The 19,771-nt window shown below is 32.9% G+C and overlaps 1 protein-coding gene across 1 annotated transcript in view; it reads right to left on the bottom strand.

Moving 5' to 3' along the window:
* The window catches only part of LOC100168053 (glypican-6), a 58,920-nt gene extending 44,768 nt beyond the window's left edge, over nucleotides 1-14,152 (bottom strand). The window contains exon 1 of the mRNA XM_001948865.5: nucleotides 13,489-14,152. Coding sequence (XP_001948900.2) covers nucleotides 13,489-13,639 — 151 coding nt within the window. The 5' untranslated portion in view covers nucleotides 13,640-14,152. The remainder of the gene's footprint in view (nucleotides 1-13,488) is intronic.
* Nucleotides 14,153-19,771: the final 5,619 nt, after the last annotated feature.

Genomic DNA, 19,771 nt, shown 5'->3' with positions numbered 1-19,771 from the left:
TAAATTTACATATATGCATATAATCATTACATATAATCGTATAAATCGGTAGTGAGACCAATATGGTTATATCAAGTACGAGTATATAATACCAGTACCTATATGTTATGATTAAAATATTTAAAACGAGAAAAAAAATACCAAACGTGTTGCTCTCAATAATTAAATTGTGAAAAATTCTAACACAACATTTGTAATTAATACGTGTACGTTTATTTATTATTATTAGTACAACGATGAATTTTAAAATCGTTTTGATAATTTCAATTTTAAAAACAGGTTTTGTTAATTAATACATAATATAAATAGATATATTATGCGCATACACAGCGGTTTTATACGAATGTATAATATTAATGATAATAATAATAAATCTTACGCGGTGGCAGAAAACACGATTCGCACTACAAATGTTAATATTATATATATTATGTATATATACATATAATATTGAATCGAATACACGGCAGTAAATATTATGGCAAATTAGTTGTTGACGAAAGTTTTGAACGTGTTAACTTTGAACCGAACCCTTCTGAATAATACACACACACACACACACGCATATATGTATATTGTATATGTATATATAACACGCGCGTACACCCTGCACATTATTTCGTCGTACTTAACGTGCATATAATGGATCCACGTGAACGCACAATGTAAAGACTTAATACTGACTTGTTTTCAACGCATTCCCCTAAAACTATGCCAATAATTAACAAGCATATATAATATATATGTACACATAATATATACTCGAATATAAGGAGTAGGGACCCATTGAAGCCTTTCAAAGTTTAACGAGGTTATATATTTTATATATATATATATATATATATACACACGATAGAGGGTGCGCTTGTACTTGCGAATAACTTTTTATCCCACTATCGTTTTGAAGAAATTCAATATATTCTAAACTATTATAGGTACCTACTTAAGAGGCTACGTTTTAAAAAAAGTTATATAATCTTTTTATATTTTTTTTACTTATGCAAAAAAAAAATGATTAAAAACTAGAAGTTTTAAATTGTTGAATTTACAACAAAACTGTCGTCATTATATTATTAAAATATAATTCAATCATCGTAAACGATAGGGTTACTGAGTATACGAATATATAATATAATATAGTTAATATATGAAAATTATATTTTAGTTTACTAATATAAAGATTTAAATTTTTAAATATTTACATATAAATGGTTATCGATGACATAATAATATCGCAAAGTGTACAATGCAAAAAAAAAATAATTTTAAGTACCTATTGGCTATTATACATAATATAATTTAGGTATCCACTCTGCAGCTGCTGCGGTTACCGTCGTCCGTCAGACTTGTTCCTCGAGAGGATCGCGTGCCTCGACGACGGATTCGTTTCTCGTTAATTTTACAACATAATATATATATATACGCCCCGAGTCAACCCCACCGCCGCAGGGAGTGATTATTTGTCGCGACCAAGATAAAAACAGGACGACAAATGATATAATGTGTCCATTAACGACCCTCATCCATTACCAATCCATCGGATAACGAATTTTTATATATATATAATATATAGATATTTATATGCTATGGTAGTATAGAGTGGTGTTAAACGCGTGTTTATTTCTTTTGCTCCTCAAATATTCTTCTTCTTCTCTAAAGTTCACTCGAAACGCCGTGTACCGGGACAAAATCCGGTTTTTACCGCACATGACGATTTTTATATACCGGGTGTCCGCGTGATTGTGTATGCGTGTGTACGTCAGTGTGCGTGTGTGTTCCGTCGACAGCGGCGTGATGTTTCAATCGCGCCATACACCCCGAAGGAGACCGGTGCAATTAGCCACGGAACCGCGGTAGTACGCACGTAACCAATCGGCTTAGGTTCGGCTGCAGCTGATGAACATTATACAACGGGGAAATTCTCGGAGACCACCCTCTCTCTCGGCCCAATGACGTGGTATCCAGGTGGCCCCGGAGGAATGCTATATATTATAATATGCGGGGATAATAAAGGTGTTTTTCTGCCGGGACGAACCCGCATCACCGGGATCTTTGCCATCGCGGATAATAACGTTTTAAACGCCGCTGTTTGTAATAATTTTCTTTCGAGTTCTTTACGCAGAAAACTGCCATGTAACACTAATGTGTCCTCGCGATTATGATTCGACGCGGCCATTCAATGCACCAGAGGTCCTTCTTAAATCATGTGGACCGTGAAAATGTTGACTAGTGTCCACTTGAATGGAAACACGCATACGTTATAATAATATAATATACACAGTTAACAAACGAATATCAACGTATAGTATATTATGTACACTGCAAGGAACAGCGAAAACAAGTTCAAAAATAAAGGGTAGGTACATAATACCTACGAGACATTTTTGAGGAAATATTTTGTTTTTCTTTAAACGGTGTTAAAAACACTTGAATAATAAAATATAATAGTCGATAGTAATGTTATATTACTATACACTCGCACAGTATATTATGCGTAATAATATTATATTGTCATCATTGTATAATGTATATGGATCATTGATAGATTTAATAATGTACGATAGACCAACCCGAAATCGCAGTAATATAAAACCGTTTAAATCCGCGGTGCTTGTTCGAGGCTTAAATTTTAGTGCAATGTTAACATATTTTCCAGAAACACTGTTGGTGAAAAAGACGATTACAGCCAAGGTGTATCAACACAATTTGAGAAAATCACCAGCGAGCCCGACGATTGGGTGTATATAATTAATGTTCTAGTGATTTATAACCACCTGTACAATATAACGGGGGGACCGGACCCTGTCGCGATGTGTCCGTTATACACGAAACCTGTGGTATTTTAATATTATTCCACTCAGAACCGGATAGGGCAATAAACATAAATCGACTGGAAGTCTGGAAATAAAACCGAAGCAGGTGGACCGCATATAACGTAACGAAAACTCTCGATTTTGCGCATTATCAATAGACGTGTGGTACAACGCGCTATATATAGATACATAAACGAGTATAATATACATTTATAATGTGACGCGTGTCGGGACCACCCTATAAACGTCGTCTGAGAGGAACAAAAAAAAAACCAACCAAAAGAGTGAAAAAAGTACATATAGCTAATAATAACAGAGTTAAAATAAATAAGGAAAAAAAACGTTCCGATGACTTTCCCATCGTTTTCTCGGTCAAATTCCATTAGATGCCTGCGCCCATTGTCATTTGTTACGGTTAATGTTTTCAAATATGTAATGATGGTGTAATGATTTAATCTCCGCGGAGCCCGGAGACGTAGGTACTAGGTACCCATATATATATACGAACACACACATACACACACATAAACACAGTATCTTATAAGATTTATATATAAGCATTGAAGTCTATATACTATAAGTTCTATATATGTATATACAAATATACAATGTATATAATATTATATATACTACTAGTACTACGACAGGAACCGGAGCGGCGGCGCTGCAGTCCGTCCACGCACGCCGAGTGAGAAAGACGAGCCGCCGAGCATTGTGTTTAAATGCAGTTATGGGAACAAAAGATTATTTGTGTACGCGAGGCGTATTATACCTATATACCTATAATATACTGCAGTGTATATAGCGACCGGCTCGGGATGACTAGACAATATGTGCGGTAAATGATGCCGGAGGCGGAGAGGGGTCACGCTACGGACACGCGGGAGGATAAAAATCACACATAGATGTATTATATATATTATATATATATATATATATATATAATATACAGAGCGAACGCAGTGCGATCAATGAACACGCAGTAATTGAGGTTTACGAGCTAATTATTTTTTTTTTATGGTCCCGAGGAATTTATCTTTAGGTCTTGATACGACCTCCGTCGCCGCCGCCGCCGACCACCCCGCGAGAGAGAACTCGGGTACGCCGTCAGATCATGATATAATATATATATAGATACTATTGCGCGCACAATAATCTCCGGTGTATATATATATATAAATCATGTTGTTTAAAACGCGATGTTTATTATATATGTATATGACGTGTATAACAATATATATTATTATGTATCCCTTTTGCTGCAAGCAGACGAATTCAATGGGCTGCTCTCTTGCTGTGCAAGGCGGTGCGGTGCTTGTGTGTTCTTTTTTTGAAGAAATATGATAGACCATATACCGCTAGGGAAATGTTCAAAAGAGCACTTCACAAATTTCCACATTTCTTTTAAGCTATTCGCTAACGCTTCGCGATTGTTCCATCTGAGTCCGAACTTAAAAGGTTCCTCCGCGTCTTAGGTGCAAATATAGAAACGTATTATAATGCGGTATAACTCTGTGTGATAGTATATAATATCCACTTTCGACGCGCTCGAAAATTGTTTACGATAAATATAATATTATAATATACTGCAGCAGCGAATTCTATTCATGTTCAAAATTCTTTATAATCTATTCATAGATAATAAAAAAGCATAATTAGCATATTATATACAGGTATATAATTGCAATGAATTGTATCAATGCGCTTATTTCAAATCGTGTACGTATATATATATATTATGTTTTATATATAACTATGGCGGATCTTTTATAGTATAGATTATCATTATTTATTTTATTCGTCTCTATTGACGTGTTAAATCGTGAAGATTATATTATATATACATAATATTACATGTAAAAAATTGTACTCTCAACGATTTTCAATGTAAGTTTGATATATATATAGCATTATACAGACATGTATAGGCGAACGCGCGGGAGACGGATGCGATCACTTCGCGTCACACTTGATCGTTCTGTATATACGTCCCGGCGGTGTGTATAATAATATGTATATATGATATAATAACGGCGGCTAATGAATACCACTGAAAAATCTCATTCAATATGTTGGCCCGTAATTCACCATTACGGTCAATGCGTATCCACGGGGAGAGAGAGATAGAGTGATGAAGACTGAGCGAAATACGCAGACAGAGAAAGGAAGAGATTTGGTATTCAGAACGGACTCCCATGGTCCGTGCGTATATACACTATAGATATATATATATATACCTGTCCAGTATCCACGCGGCTGAACGTGCGGTGTTCAAACACAAGAAGGAGGTGGAAGAGTAGGAAAAAAACGTGTATTTATTATATATAAGCGCGTGTATATCCATTACGACGATGTCCGTCTTTTCAGCCTGCACTCGTGATGAGTATATTATATTACCGGACCTTCAATAACCTCGGCCATTAATGCGGTATTTATTATTAATATGCTGATTGTATTTTGTGGCACGCCCAAAAACAGTGAGAACGGGGTGGAGCCGAAATTCCTATTGTGGATTCAGGGAACGAATAAACGTTGGACCGCAGGACGAACTGCGAGAGTGTGACCGGAAGAATGTGTTTCCGGTGGTAGATACATTTTTGGACGTAAATCTTTTGTTTCTGGAGGGGCGGGGGGTCTTGAACCCCCTAGAGCACATTTTTGTATAGGTACAACATATTAATATATTCTGGGATCGAGATTCAATACATCGTGATCAATTGGATTCGATGATCGTACGATTACGAAAAAAAGAGGCAAAACATGACGTATGAGATACACGAATTGATAACGATTAGCGATAAAAAAAACGTTACTATACCAGCAAATTTGTTTAACCAAATCTAAATAGATACGACCTGTATGATTTGTATGTTCAAAAACATAACTCACATCTTATCTCGTATAACAAAATGTTTAACGGTTCTAAAAAGAAAGCACTCTAATTCTCATTCAAATATATACATACCTATATACGTATAATAGATATAATATACGCGTACCTATAGTTGTAGATAAGTTATAGCAACAGGGACGTTAAATACATCACAGTAGATAATAAATTGTTCGGTAATCCAGCATTATTATTCAACGACATGCGCACTGTTTACAAATATGATATCTAAAAATCTTTTGTTGGAACACAATATCATTTTTTAATGTCACTAAACGACACATATAAATAATAATAATAACAAATGCGTTCCGAGACAAAGCGCTCCAATTTAAATCAATTTTCTCGCAGATAACCGGATTTCACATATAAGTATATCGTTTTCGTATCGTAATATAATTATGTAGGTAAACGCGTTTAAATGCAGTCGATGAATCCGTATTCCTGGCGACAGTGAACAATTTATTATTGTTGGTACCTACATAATATAACGCTGCAGATGATGAACACATAAGACTGGACTCTGCGCCAGTTTTATAATGACAGGAACGAACGAAGATGGAACAAAATACAAAACCGTTTATGTATAATATATTATATTATACGCCACGAGTCGAGATCTTGAGATTTGCACGCAACACTTCACAGATCGAGTAAACGTCGTCGTCGTCGTCGTCGTCGTCGTCGTCGTCCTATAATACGATGACGTTTTGTGAGAAACAGACCAGAAAGACAAACACGAGACGACGGTATATACATCGTATGGTTTTTGTTTTTTAAACAGTCCTACAGTTACGCGGCGTGACGACCAGGTTACATATATATATATGATAATGAACAATATTATGTAGATGGGTATTGTACATATTTTATTATTATTTTTCATCTCGTCGCACGGCCGAGACGGCGCTATCGCGGTCCAGGCGCAGTCTATACTTCGGTCTTATCTTCGGCACACACCATCGTCACGACGTCTTATATATTATGTATATGATGGCGCAGGCACAAATGTACAATATGTCCACGGAGGGTATATACGTGTCGGCTGATCCGACGTGTACGAAACGACTGTCGCGTACACGTACAGTCTCATATACGATCTCTGCGACCGATAACCACGGCCGACACGAAACGGGCAGCGATGATGGACCGGCTGCAGTGTATAAGGTACGGACCGAAAGCGAGACACCCGAAACACGTATGATATAATGCGCACAATATATTATAATATAAATATTATTATATTATAGACACTATATACAATTATACGAAGAGTACGATTTTATTACTTATTTTTCGACACCGGAAAACCACTGCTCGCGCGTAAGAGACACGTCGTATAAGATACGCATATATATGAAAGAAAGAGATTTATAATACACGCGCGCACGCATTATGTTTAAGTTTATATATTATATTACATATATATACATACAGAGAACGTGACTGGACGGCCACGAGCGTCCGTTCCATTAAACAGCTCTTAGCTGCTGCTGCAGCAGTCTATAGTGCGGCCCTTCAACGCGTAAATATTAAATATACGTACCTATATAATATTATAACGTACACACGAGAAAACATTCCGTCATTACGGTTATTATTATTGCGCGCGCTATCCGTGTGTAATTTCACGATGACGTGTCAAAATGGCCAATCAAATAAAATGGGAATAAAAAAAAAACATTTAAAAAAAAAAATCGTGTACACGGCTTTTAGTGGTAATTGCGACGATTTTCACTTTGCCCCGAAGTGACTCAGTGCGTATATGAAATAATCATAATAAAAAAAATGTGTGTTCAAAATTCCAGTTGGATCTGACGGCGGAGAACATAATAATAAAAACGATCGTTCCCATCGTATGATATATATATAATATATGTATTAATACGATCCTTGGCGTTAATTACATCACAGGGTAAGGCGAAGGGGGAAATAATACTCTTCATTTAACATCCGTAATTGCATTAGGTTTACATTTGAAGGTATATAATTATATTATGATTGTCGACGACAAGTATCAAAGAGCGGGCATCATTCAATCATCATGCATCGTATTCAGGTACGAATTTAAGGAATATTAAATAGACAATATTATCATATTTTATTCATTAAGCCAACAGATCTTCAACATTCATTACAATTTTATGAATTTTTATTAAATTATATATATATAAATTATAAATGAAAGATGAAGCAATTATAGGTAACTAGTAAGCTGGATAATGGTTTTCATTTTTTTTTTTGTACATTATATAGAATGGATAATAATATGGTTTTAATATTTGATATGTTTAGACTTAAAGTAAGTAATTAACAGAAAATCGTATTTTTAATCCTGCATTTTTAATTTTTCTTTAAATTATTATATTTGTTGCATGATATAATCCAAGACACAATCGTTCGTTATTCAGGAATGTAGACCATAAAACCGAGTTTAAAAGTTTCACTATATTTTATTTTAACTTGATAGAAAGTGGTATTAATGAATATTGAATTGTATTGATTTGATGAATATTATAAAATAATTATATAGATATAATAATATATTAGATATTGAGTATACTAGCGTTTGCCAATATTAATAATTGAATAAAACTATTTTGTTGTAACAATAATTAGTTTACAGCAGCGTTTAACCAGCTTTTACTTTTTACGCATACCAACAAACATAATAACTAATCAATTATGCATCAATGTATATCTTAATCGATTCGTCAGAAATTTTCATTTTGATCGGGTTAATGTATGGTTTTCGAAAAATATGTCATCCATGTGTTAAGTTGTATAAAAACAAACCTTTATAAATGCTTTTATGTAAAATTAATCAATTACATAAATTACTTACAAGTTAAAAAAGGCAGACAAAAGAGTCCTTCTTTTGTTTATTTAGTAATTTTTTATAAAGTGGTTAAGAAATGCTTTTATTCAGAAGCGTTATTTTGTGTGTTCGTAGAAGAGTTAAATGTATTATTATTATTCAGTTACTTGTTGCTCACAAACCTTAAAAAAAAAACCACTTGAAATTACCCTCCAGGGTTCATAAGAAGAGCAGTTTAAAATGTTTAAATACTTGAATAAATGTGTTTAAATATTTATACATTGTAATTATTTAGAATACATTTAAGTATTATCTTTGTATTTTATCAGGAACATAATTTAAAATTTAAATTGTATTCATTCGAATTCAAACAACCCGCAAGTATAGGAACTATAGTTTGGATGAATCATATTATGTATATACGTAATCAAAAGGCGATATTATTACGATAGCAACAATTATTCCAAATAATAAAGCCAAGATTAGTTATATAGCTAGCAAGATAAATATACTATTAACCAAATTTAATATCTTACGTGATAATTTAAGATTTTCGTATAAGATTGGTGATATTAAAAGATAGGATTGTTAACAGTTTTAAATTTCCAGAATTATATTTAAATGATTGCAATAAATGTGACATTGTTGTTATTGAATTATATAAAGAACGTTAATAGTAAAGGTTAATAGTAACGTTAAAGGTAATGTAATAGAGAATTATACTAACGTAGTTACGTAATAATTTAAGTATTTGAAGCCGGGTCCACACAATATGGTAAGACTGATCCTGATGTTAGTTCAAATTATTGCGAAAGTGACTACCGCTATCATGCATCGAACTTATTTGTAAACTAAAGCTTATTAAAAGCTATACCTACCCAAAAAATATTATTTTCAAAGAAATTCCATGTGTATTATTTTATAGGTATAAATAAAATTATAGTTTTTAATTTTAAAATTATGTATGATTATGTATATAAGCTTTATACCTACGTATAAAATATGCTGTTATCAATTCCTCGTAATCTAATTTAAAGGTTTTTTCTTCTATTTTTTGAAAAAAAGGATATTATACTTTATTCCAGGGCCTTGTAAAATTTTAAATTATGGCTCTGTACCTACATAATATTATCATGAATCTAATAACAATGATATTTCCATCATTTATTGTCCATTAAAATGTATTCAGACGTTTTCGTCATTGTTGATTTACTGCGTCTATCGTCCGCCGCATTGTATCTTTTACGATACTTTTATTTATTTATTTTATAAAAACAAAAATTTGTATTTTACAACGTATGTAGGTACAACCACCTATATAATATACACATTTTATAGTACGAGGTGTGTGTGTCGTGCGCGTATGTGTAAAGTCAGATAAACTCCAGAGTTTGGTTATCTCCCATTTCCAGTTATAGTTATATTGCCATTCCGGAGACAACCCTTTTCCGTTCTATTAGTCCGTCGGGGGGTACACGGCCAATATATATTCGAGAGACCGGGACATTCCACATGGATCGTTTCGTTCCTGACATACCTCAGTGAGGACGAATTGTTTACACCGAAAAACCGGTGGTGGTTGGAGGGAGCATAGCAGCAGCAGCAGATAAGAACGACATAAAAAAATATCGCTAATGAAATAAAAAAATACGTCATAATATATAAATACCTAAGCCGTTTGTGGAAAAAAATATTTTATCGTCGTCTTTTAGTTCTTTTATTTATTCTGCAGCGCTAAATTCTTGTTAATAACGATGTAAGCTGCGTTGGCATAATGTGCCATTTAGTATATTTTTCTATTACTCGTTATAAACGATACAAAACATTATTATAATATACCTATTTATACTATTATAATAGGAGGATTATACATTATTATACTGCTGCGTCTATTCGCGTCGTTGCCGTTGGATTGTTTTGAACCTGTACAAATCGACTTGATGATCAATGTATCTATAATATTATTATAATCCAATTTGTGGTCTCTATATTGTATACCACAAACGTGATATCACAACCATCGTCTGTTAACGTTTTATTTTACATGTACCTACGTATTACGCGTATATTATAAACAAACGTACATGCCGTATGATTTAAAAAATTATAAATATATGCCTACTGTGTAAATTATATCGGAAAGTATTGAGAGGATGTCAGATTTGATACCTTCTATTTGTTTTCTATCTCGGGCCCACACATCAAATAGTAAATTCGCGTTCAAGACGTTCAGTAGAACCGACCTATTGTGTCGTTAACTTTAGTATTTAGATTGAATTGAACTATTAACAAACTTAAGTTAAGAACATTATCCATGTTTGTACAGTGGAGTTTATACCATATTTTAATTTTTATACGTATTTACAATTAGGTATGTAAAATATTACAAATAAAAATGTCTCATAATCTCGTTTTAAATTTGAAATACCATATGATACCAATTCACTGTAATGTTAAAAATTAACCAGGAGTCGGTCCCGCTGAGCACAAATTGTCCATGAGGCGCGCGTGAGAAAAACATATAGGACGCTGACATCCTATTAAGTATACTGTAAATAAACCATATTATATTAAAATTTAAAAATAATAAATTGATGTCAAGATTTTTTTTTGGTTTATTTTTTGTTTAGTCATTTATGACGTACATGTTGCCATTAAATATATATTATAAATTAGACTGTCTACTGTCTACATACAATAAAATAAGGTACCTATATAATAATCATAAACTATAATAACAAGCGTCAAAATTAGTGCAAAAGTTAAGAATAACCTACACAAAATGAAGGCATTATTTTCTTAAAAACTTCAACGTTGTTTGTTTGGAGAATAAAAAAATGTGTTTCTCTCAATGGAGGTTAAAAATTAAAGTAAAACATATATTATACATACCAACATACCTAATATCTATATTATATATTACACATTTTTTATAATAGAGAACATTTTCAATTAATTTGTTTTGGGCTTATTTTCGTAAATTGATAAATAAATGTCATTAAATTTAACAATTACATACAATTGATGTTTACAATTAGACCAGTAGATTATTTTTAAATACATTAAGATAAGATTTAACATTGTATATTACTTTTATCGATCTATAAATTGACCATTACTTGACTGGTACTCATAAAATCAGAACTCGTGCTTTCATACATTTCCTACTCGATTTCCTACGTTGGAAACTAATCGAGAACGGGAGCAAATAGTGGAATGACCGACGAACTGATAAAATCTGAGCGAAACTATCGGTGAATCCCATTACAGAGTTTAATCAAGTTAACTATCGGTATATTTCTCTGTATATGGATGCATCAGAACGTTTAAACGTGTGTTCCGACTTCATACATATATTACCTACGAAAACGTGATATTAATTATTGATAATATTGAGTTTACCTTTCGAAAATTATCTGCAAAACTGATATCAATCACAAGTAAAACGTAAATATCAAGAATTATGGCATGGACGCGTAATTATAAGATTATTGTTATACTTATTTTGTAAAATTTGTAGGTAGGTACCCACGTATACATTTTTTATTACTCCCTATACGGCTATACCTATATGCAAGACCAGATTAAAAACCTATTGGGCCCCGGGACTGAAATTTCATATGGGCTCTTTTGACAAGACATGCTTTAAAAAGCCACTCGCTACACCCACGGGAAGGTACATTATATTATTAGTGCTTTTGTAGGTATTTACTATTTAGTTGTTTTTGTGGATAAAAAAAATGGTTTTTAAAATATAGGAAAACTATTCTTTAAAATCACTAAAAAATGTGTATCAGCTTAAAATTGTTTGGGCCCCTTTCATTTTGGTACTTGAGAGGGCCCGGGGCTTCTGCCCCGGCTAGATCCCCCCTTAATCCGGCCTTACCTATATGTACTCATTACAATACGGTGACACACTGAAACTGTGTATCAGACATCAATAGTGAGTACCGTCAATGTGAGTGTTGTACTAGGTAGTGTAGTATTTTTAAAAAAAATAATTAAACATTCAAAAGTTTATACATATTACCTAATAATATTTGAGAATTATGTATATAGAACTTTGAATATTATATAAAAACTACTTAAGTAGAGTATTTTAAACAAAAGTTAAATGTGTGCTACTACAGCGATGTTATGTTAAATTAAATTAAATATTTTATTTGAGTAATCACTGTAAGTTTTGAAAAAACCTTGCCCACGTCCAAAATCATCTGCTCCACTCCACAACCCCTGGAAAAAATTCTGGAGCCGTGCCTGAACTGATACATCGCGATATCTTCGTTTAAATATCTATACATATGCGCACCATACAAATGTATATTTGTATCTGTTATGCATCTGAAAAAAGCGAACATCAGCGCGCGCCCGGAATGTCCACGCATCGATCGAATCGATTTCAAAGTCGGTGGCGCGAACGTCCAATAAATATACAGAGTTCTGCAGAAAGAGGGAGAGAAATGAAAAACAAGCACTCGCACGCACGCCCTTGCGTGTATATGTGGAGGGGCCGGAAATGCGCAATATAGTGTCACCCTTTAAAAATATTGTACGCGTATACACAACCCCCTTTATCCTATACGACGGCAGATTTGGCAGCATCAAAGGAGTTAATTGTATTCCGCGGCGAATGACGAATCGATATAAACGGGCACGTGCCCGGCATGATGTAGGTACGTTTGTATATAATATGTTTACAGTGGTGTGGGTAGCTCTGGTATCACTGGTCAGGGGAAGAACAAACCCACCCCTGTACTAATTTTTTTCTTTCAGGGAATTTTCGTCACCATCACAGCCTACCCCCTTATTATTGCACTCTCCTATAATTGTGAACTATTTAAGCAGATGCACATCACAGGTTGCACTAGTTGACTGTGAGTGGTGACGAGCGAGACAATAACATAATATATTTAAATACCTAGTTAATGTATTTTTTGAAGCGAAACCCTAGGCACTAAAACACTTACTTGATACAGCTGGTTGTTCCAATACGTAGCTGGTGTCGTTGAAATGCGTCCGGAAGTAGTTGGACGTCCGGTAACACGAAGAAGGCGCGCTAGCGGTGGCCGCCTGCGCCAAGCACAGGACGACAGCGAGCGACCAAAAGCTGCGGGTCATTTCAGCTTCCGGATGTCCGGTTGCTACTGCGTTTCGCGCGAAACAAAAAATGGTAATAAATGGCAACGGAGCTACTAAATTGTTCTTCGTCGGTACTAAACAATTCGTCGTCGAATATAATATGCAATAATTAATTATTAAAATTTTAGTTGTGAGAGGGGATGAGCTTCCACCACCGACACTATAAATCGCACAACGGCGTCAAACGCATGGCCGCCACTGCACTGTTGGGGAACCGGAAACGGCGTTATCGATCGAATTATGCTCCCGGGGCCCGACCGGCTCGGTCTCCGCGCGACAAAATTACAGCGACCACGACAATAATAAAATAATACGAATGAATAATGACAATATTTGTGAGCTTCGTTTTTCGTTATTTGACGACGGACAGACACGAAGACAACACACGCGCACTCAGTCACGTTCGACACTAATACTGCTGCAAGAACAAGAACAACAACGGCAACGACAACGACCGGTCTACACTACTGCTGCCGTTAGCGGTGCGTGGCGCGTGCAGCTGCGGCGGCGGCGGTACCGGCCGGGCAAGCAGATGATTTCGGTTCGGCGTCCGGCGACGGTACACGAACCTCCCCGACGGCGGCGACGGCGGCGTGTCCGTCCAGCCGACAGGTATGGGCAGGTAGGAGGCACGACAGGTATGGGCAGGTAGTCCACCAAAAATATTATTACAATAATAATAATAATACCGACACTAATCGAATAAATTACACGATCAAATCTCCGCACCACCCCTCCCACCACCAAACCTAACCCAGACGCGAAACACGATCCACATAATATTACACATTCGCCGGAGCCTACAAATCTCTGTGTGGCACGGCAGTGGTACTACAGTTCCACTGTATACTGTACTCGTACATTATATAGGTAGGGAAAAGGATACGATATTGTAAGGTAAGGGGAACTTGGTTTGTGGGTCAAACATTTCTTGAAATTTTAATAATGTATTAATAATTAATGAGGAATAGGAAAACCAAATGTTTACCTATTATCACGACGGCCAAGCCCTCCACAAATCACAATATATCGGAATTTCAGTTCCTATTTCGACCTTTGGAGTTTAAATTTATCATTCATCTACTAAATTACATAATATACGTAGTATAAATTTATAATTAGATCACAATTTCATATTGTATGTTAAAAATATTTTCGTCTAGACGTCTATTATAATACCTGCAGCTATAATGCAGTTATAGGTACTAGGTACATCGTACATATATAAATATAAAATAATATAAGGGAATAATATTTAGTATTTACCCACGGTAAAATATGTATTATATTATGTCCGAAATAAAATTATTCGTTAACTAATGGGAAGATTTATTATAATTAATATAATTAATATGTTATATAGCCCCAAATTGATTGATATAAATATATTATAATATTATTAATATTAAAATGTTGCTTTATAATTTTTATGTAACCACTAACTGTCGATGTAGACTTATTTAAATTAAAATAATATGATATTCTGATCGTTTTACTACATCGCCACCACTCAATCTATTGGTTACAACCCACAGGTAAATGGTAATCAACTTAAATTTTAAGAAAAACAAAAATCAATTTTTCATATACCGTACCTGCCGAAGTAGCACGTGATGACACGAGTAAATCAACAAAATCAATTATATTTCTCATATCAATTATTAACCCATTGGTTTCCCAATTAAGTTCCAACGAATTGAAAAAATTGTAAATCTGAACACTATTATGATATTACAAAGAGTAACGGTTTTAACATGTTGATGTAGCTTGCAGACATACAATACCAACGGGTGTTATCATCATAATAATTTTCTAAATGTTAATTAATATGTGAAGTCTGTGATGAATCTATAAATATTTGTTTTTAATCACGAAGCAACAGTACAACTCATGATGCCTACTTTAATCAGTCGTATTGAATGAAAATCACGTGTGTTATACAATATAAATTGTGCTAATAGAATTGAACGATATTGTTCATTTTTGAAACAGTTATTTGGCGATTCATAAAAAATAACAATACGGGCCATCGACGATCGACATCACTGTAGCTTCGGTTATGTTATACCAAACTGCTGCGAGTCTGCACGCAGTGCGCACGGGCAAGGTTAACTGCTCAAAATATAAAAACTTAATCAGGCGGATTGAAAATTGACAACGGGAAATTGGTTTTGAAACATCAAAAAGAATCATGTCGTTAATTCAATGTACGCGTATTATAGCAGCGGCCGGTACACGAAATGTTTAAACTCCAGTCCAAAATATGGTATATTGTGTATATGATATATATAAGGTATACCTATGTAGTTTTGGTAAATATATCGATTGACAATCCAATATTGTATATATTATACGATTAAAGATGGTATTTAAAAGAATTTGAAATCACGATTATTTATGATTAACTTTCCAAAACGATTTATTTAGTATACGACTTCTTTGTAAAAGAGTTATTATAAACTGTGATCACCGTAAAAATACGTTTGATGCAAAAATCTTTATTTAGATTTTACATCATTTCTTAGAACCAGTCTGTAAAATGTAAAACCACTGCAGGCCATCATAAATTATTTACAATCCATGACTTAATAGATACATTAATACTTTAATTTTACGCAAATTAAATTTAACCGGTGAATACTACCAAATATTAAAAGTAATATTCAAAGTATAAATAATTTGAACTGCATTAACAATGGATATAATTTTGGAATTTTTTGTGTACTATTATAACACTTCTAGCATCGTTGTAACAAATATCTTATGTGTATATTTTTTATTTTTTTATTCATATGGGCACCTATATTGAGATTTATAATATAATACACACGAGGCACCTATATTGAAAAATACTTCATCCGATTTCTGTTCGAATTATTTAATACATGTTAACTATTAAAGGAACATTTCTTAACGCAGCGTGAATTTCATTTTTTTAACATTACTAATTATTTATATAATGACTACGCGATAGTAATTACTAATTTATTGCATTAGGTACGATCAACCTCGTATTTTCTATAGGGTGGTCTAAGCAATTTTGAATAGCGTATAATATAGTGAATAAATTATTCATTTTTTAAACTGTATATTATTAAATATTTTAATGAATAACTACTAAAGTTAGACATCTTAAATTAAAAAAATATACTTGAAAGTTTGTTACTATAAATTATATACTATAATAATATTTTAAAAAAACCATAACGTCAAACTTCGGTGAGAAGTGAGAACTTATATATCTAACAGACCACCCTACGCGAATTCGACCGTATTATTGTATTTTTAAATCTAATAGTACCTACTATTATAGTATAGTATATAATAGCATATTATAGTATAAAATAATCTTGGCATTCATAAAAACGTATGTATAAACAGTAAAACCCTATTAAAAAAAAAAAACAACCAACAACTGATAAGATTGCAATTAGGTATTATAATAATATAATATTATACTACCTAATGATAAAAAAGTCATATTCTGTAATAATAGTACATTGTTTTTTCTCATTCGATTGCAAAGTGCCTATTGTTTTTACAATGATTTTTTTTTACAGATTGAAATCAGTAGGAACATAATATTGCTATAGCAACCTGCACTCGTCCCCTGTTATTCACTACTTTAAAAAATCATATTATGTCTGAATTGACTGCGTGTCTGCGGCATATATAGGTATTAAATTTACTTGGGAACCTATTCTGTGATCACTGTAGAGATAGGCATACAACACGGTTGACTCTTGCCTTGATCATAGTATTAATGCTTTTTAGTTTTTATTTATAGCATTCAGCAACAATGTGATACATAGGACTGTAGGAGCGTTCTATAATTATTCTAAATGGTGCATATAGGTGATGCCATGAAATTCAGAGAAGATTATTCTTTAAATATTTTTCTATATATTTACTACTCTTTTTGGGTACAACTCAGACTCTCTGATAGCCAATCCGACTACGTGTGACAACCATTTATAAACCAAAATTTCCACCGTAAATCTCAAAATCCTCGTTTGAGCATCTCCCCGGGTTGGACCTTGGAGGGTGAAAAATACTTTACGACCTATTCTCATACCTAAAAAAATATACAAAACAATTTCATTAAAATCGATCGAGCCTTTTCGGATGAGTGCGACGACAAATACCGTGACACGAGATATTATAATATTAAATATGGCAATTGTCGTTAAAAACTAAACTGCCAAAATACATACGCACTCGACGGGCAACAAAACCGTAAAATATACCTAGTCTAACAAGTGACCTTACCACAACCACTACCACTACCACTGTCCACTTTCATTAAACCACGTGCAAATACTATTTCTTATTATTTAAAAATTATTATTTGCCTGATATATCTAACGCGTCTCCATGTTATTCACTAATCACTATCTACTTTGAATAATCATATTATGTCTGATTTAACTGATTGTATAGATAGGTATTCAATCAACTTGGGAACCTACTCTGCGATCACGGGAGAGATAGGTAATATAGTTGATTCCTGCTTTAATCATACATTAATTTTATTTATCCTGCAACCAGAGGCATATAATGTGATACGTAGGAGTATTCTACATGCTCTATACATTGAAAATATGACATTAATATTTTTATGTAAAAATTCATAGATTATAATTATGTCACCTAGTATACTGTTCAGCAACATAACTATTACGTTATAAGAAATTAATAATAGTTTTTGCCATGATTTAATATTTCAATAACGGTTTAAAAAAAAAACCATGCATCATAATTTATTAAATATTGTTCTACTTAAAAATGCCAATGACTTTAGATGGCATTATAATATAGCTACTTCATTATTATTTTCATATACAGGGTGTATCTTATGTCATTGTACGCGGGTTTTGTTTAACGATTATGGATCGATGACATAGAATTTCGTTAAAACAAAAAAATACGTGTTTCTTTATTTTTAACAGGCAATTTTTTTATAATAATTTCAAAATTTTTAAACACGCAGGTGTACTAATAGGAAAATCGACTTTATTTTTTCAAATGGTAACTACTATATTTTTTAATGGATTCCGGTAGAGCTTTTTTTTCTGAAAAATTTGATAGTCAAATTATCAATTTTGGTTCGATAGTTTAACTATGGTCCTCTAAAGTTTATTAACATATTATGCATTAATACTTTTAATTGAAATAATTGATATAGGTATAATTTACAAAAGCTAAATAATTTTTTCTTAAAACTACCTATTTTTATACACTTAAGTAGTTTAATCAGTAATCTAATGATACTCCCCCCCCCCCCCAAAAAAAAAAAACATAAACAAATTGTTGGCAAACATAGTTCATTATTTTTATTTTAACATATAATCATCAAAATCAGTATTATTATTTTAATAGGTAATCGTAATTAATTACTTCACAGTTACTTTTCTTACAATATCATAAATTTGGATTCTTTATTAGGTGGCTAAAGTAATAATGGTAAATGGAATTCGATTGTTGATATTAATGTTTTAGGTATGTATGTGGATTAAAAAAAATTGTGTAATGAAAGAATAAGTGCAATGTTTTGTGGTGCTCTTCTTGTAAGTGGAAACTTGAAATTTGAACCATATAGGTTCCCTATATTGGTAGATGTTGCATGCAAAGTATGAATTTAGAAGTTGAAATTCATAACCCTTCATATTTTTTAGTTTTGGACATTTACATTTTATTTCGTACTTTTCCTATCATACTTTTCTTACAATAGCATTAATTTGAATTCTTCATTAGGTTAATAAACTAGCGAACCAAAATTGATGATTTGACTATCAAATTTTTCAGAAAAAAAATCTTTAACAGAATCCATTAAAAAATATAGTAGTTACCATTTGAAAAAATAAAGTTGATTTTGCTATTGGTACACTTGCGTGTTTAAAAATTTTGAAATTGTTATGAAAAAATTGGCCGTTAAAAATAAAGAAATACGTATTTTTTCGTTTTAATGAAATTCTATGTCATTGATCCATAGTCGTTAAAAAAAACCCACGTACAATGACATAAGAATATAAGATACACTCTGTATAATATAAGTAATTACTAGTTGCATTATATATTTATATAACTTACAATTGGTTACAAAAAAAACAA

This window comes from Acyrthosiphon pisum, chromosome A1, assembly GCF_005508785.2.
Source record: "Acyrthosiphon pisum isolate AL4f chromosome A1, pea_aphid_22Mar2018_4r6ur, whole genome shotgun sequence".
Classification (NCBI taxonomy): Eukaryota; Metazoa; Arthropoda; class Insecta; order Hemiptera; family Aphididae; genus Acyrthosiphon; species Acyrthosiphon pisum.
This window is presented reverse-complemented; position numbering and strand designations above follow the sequence as displayed.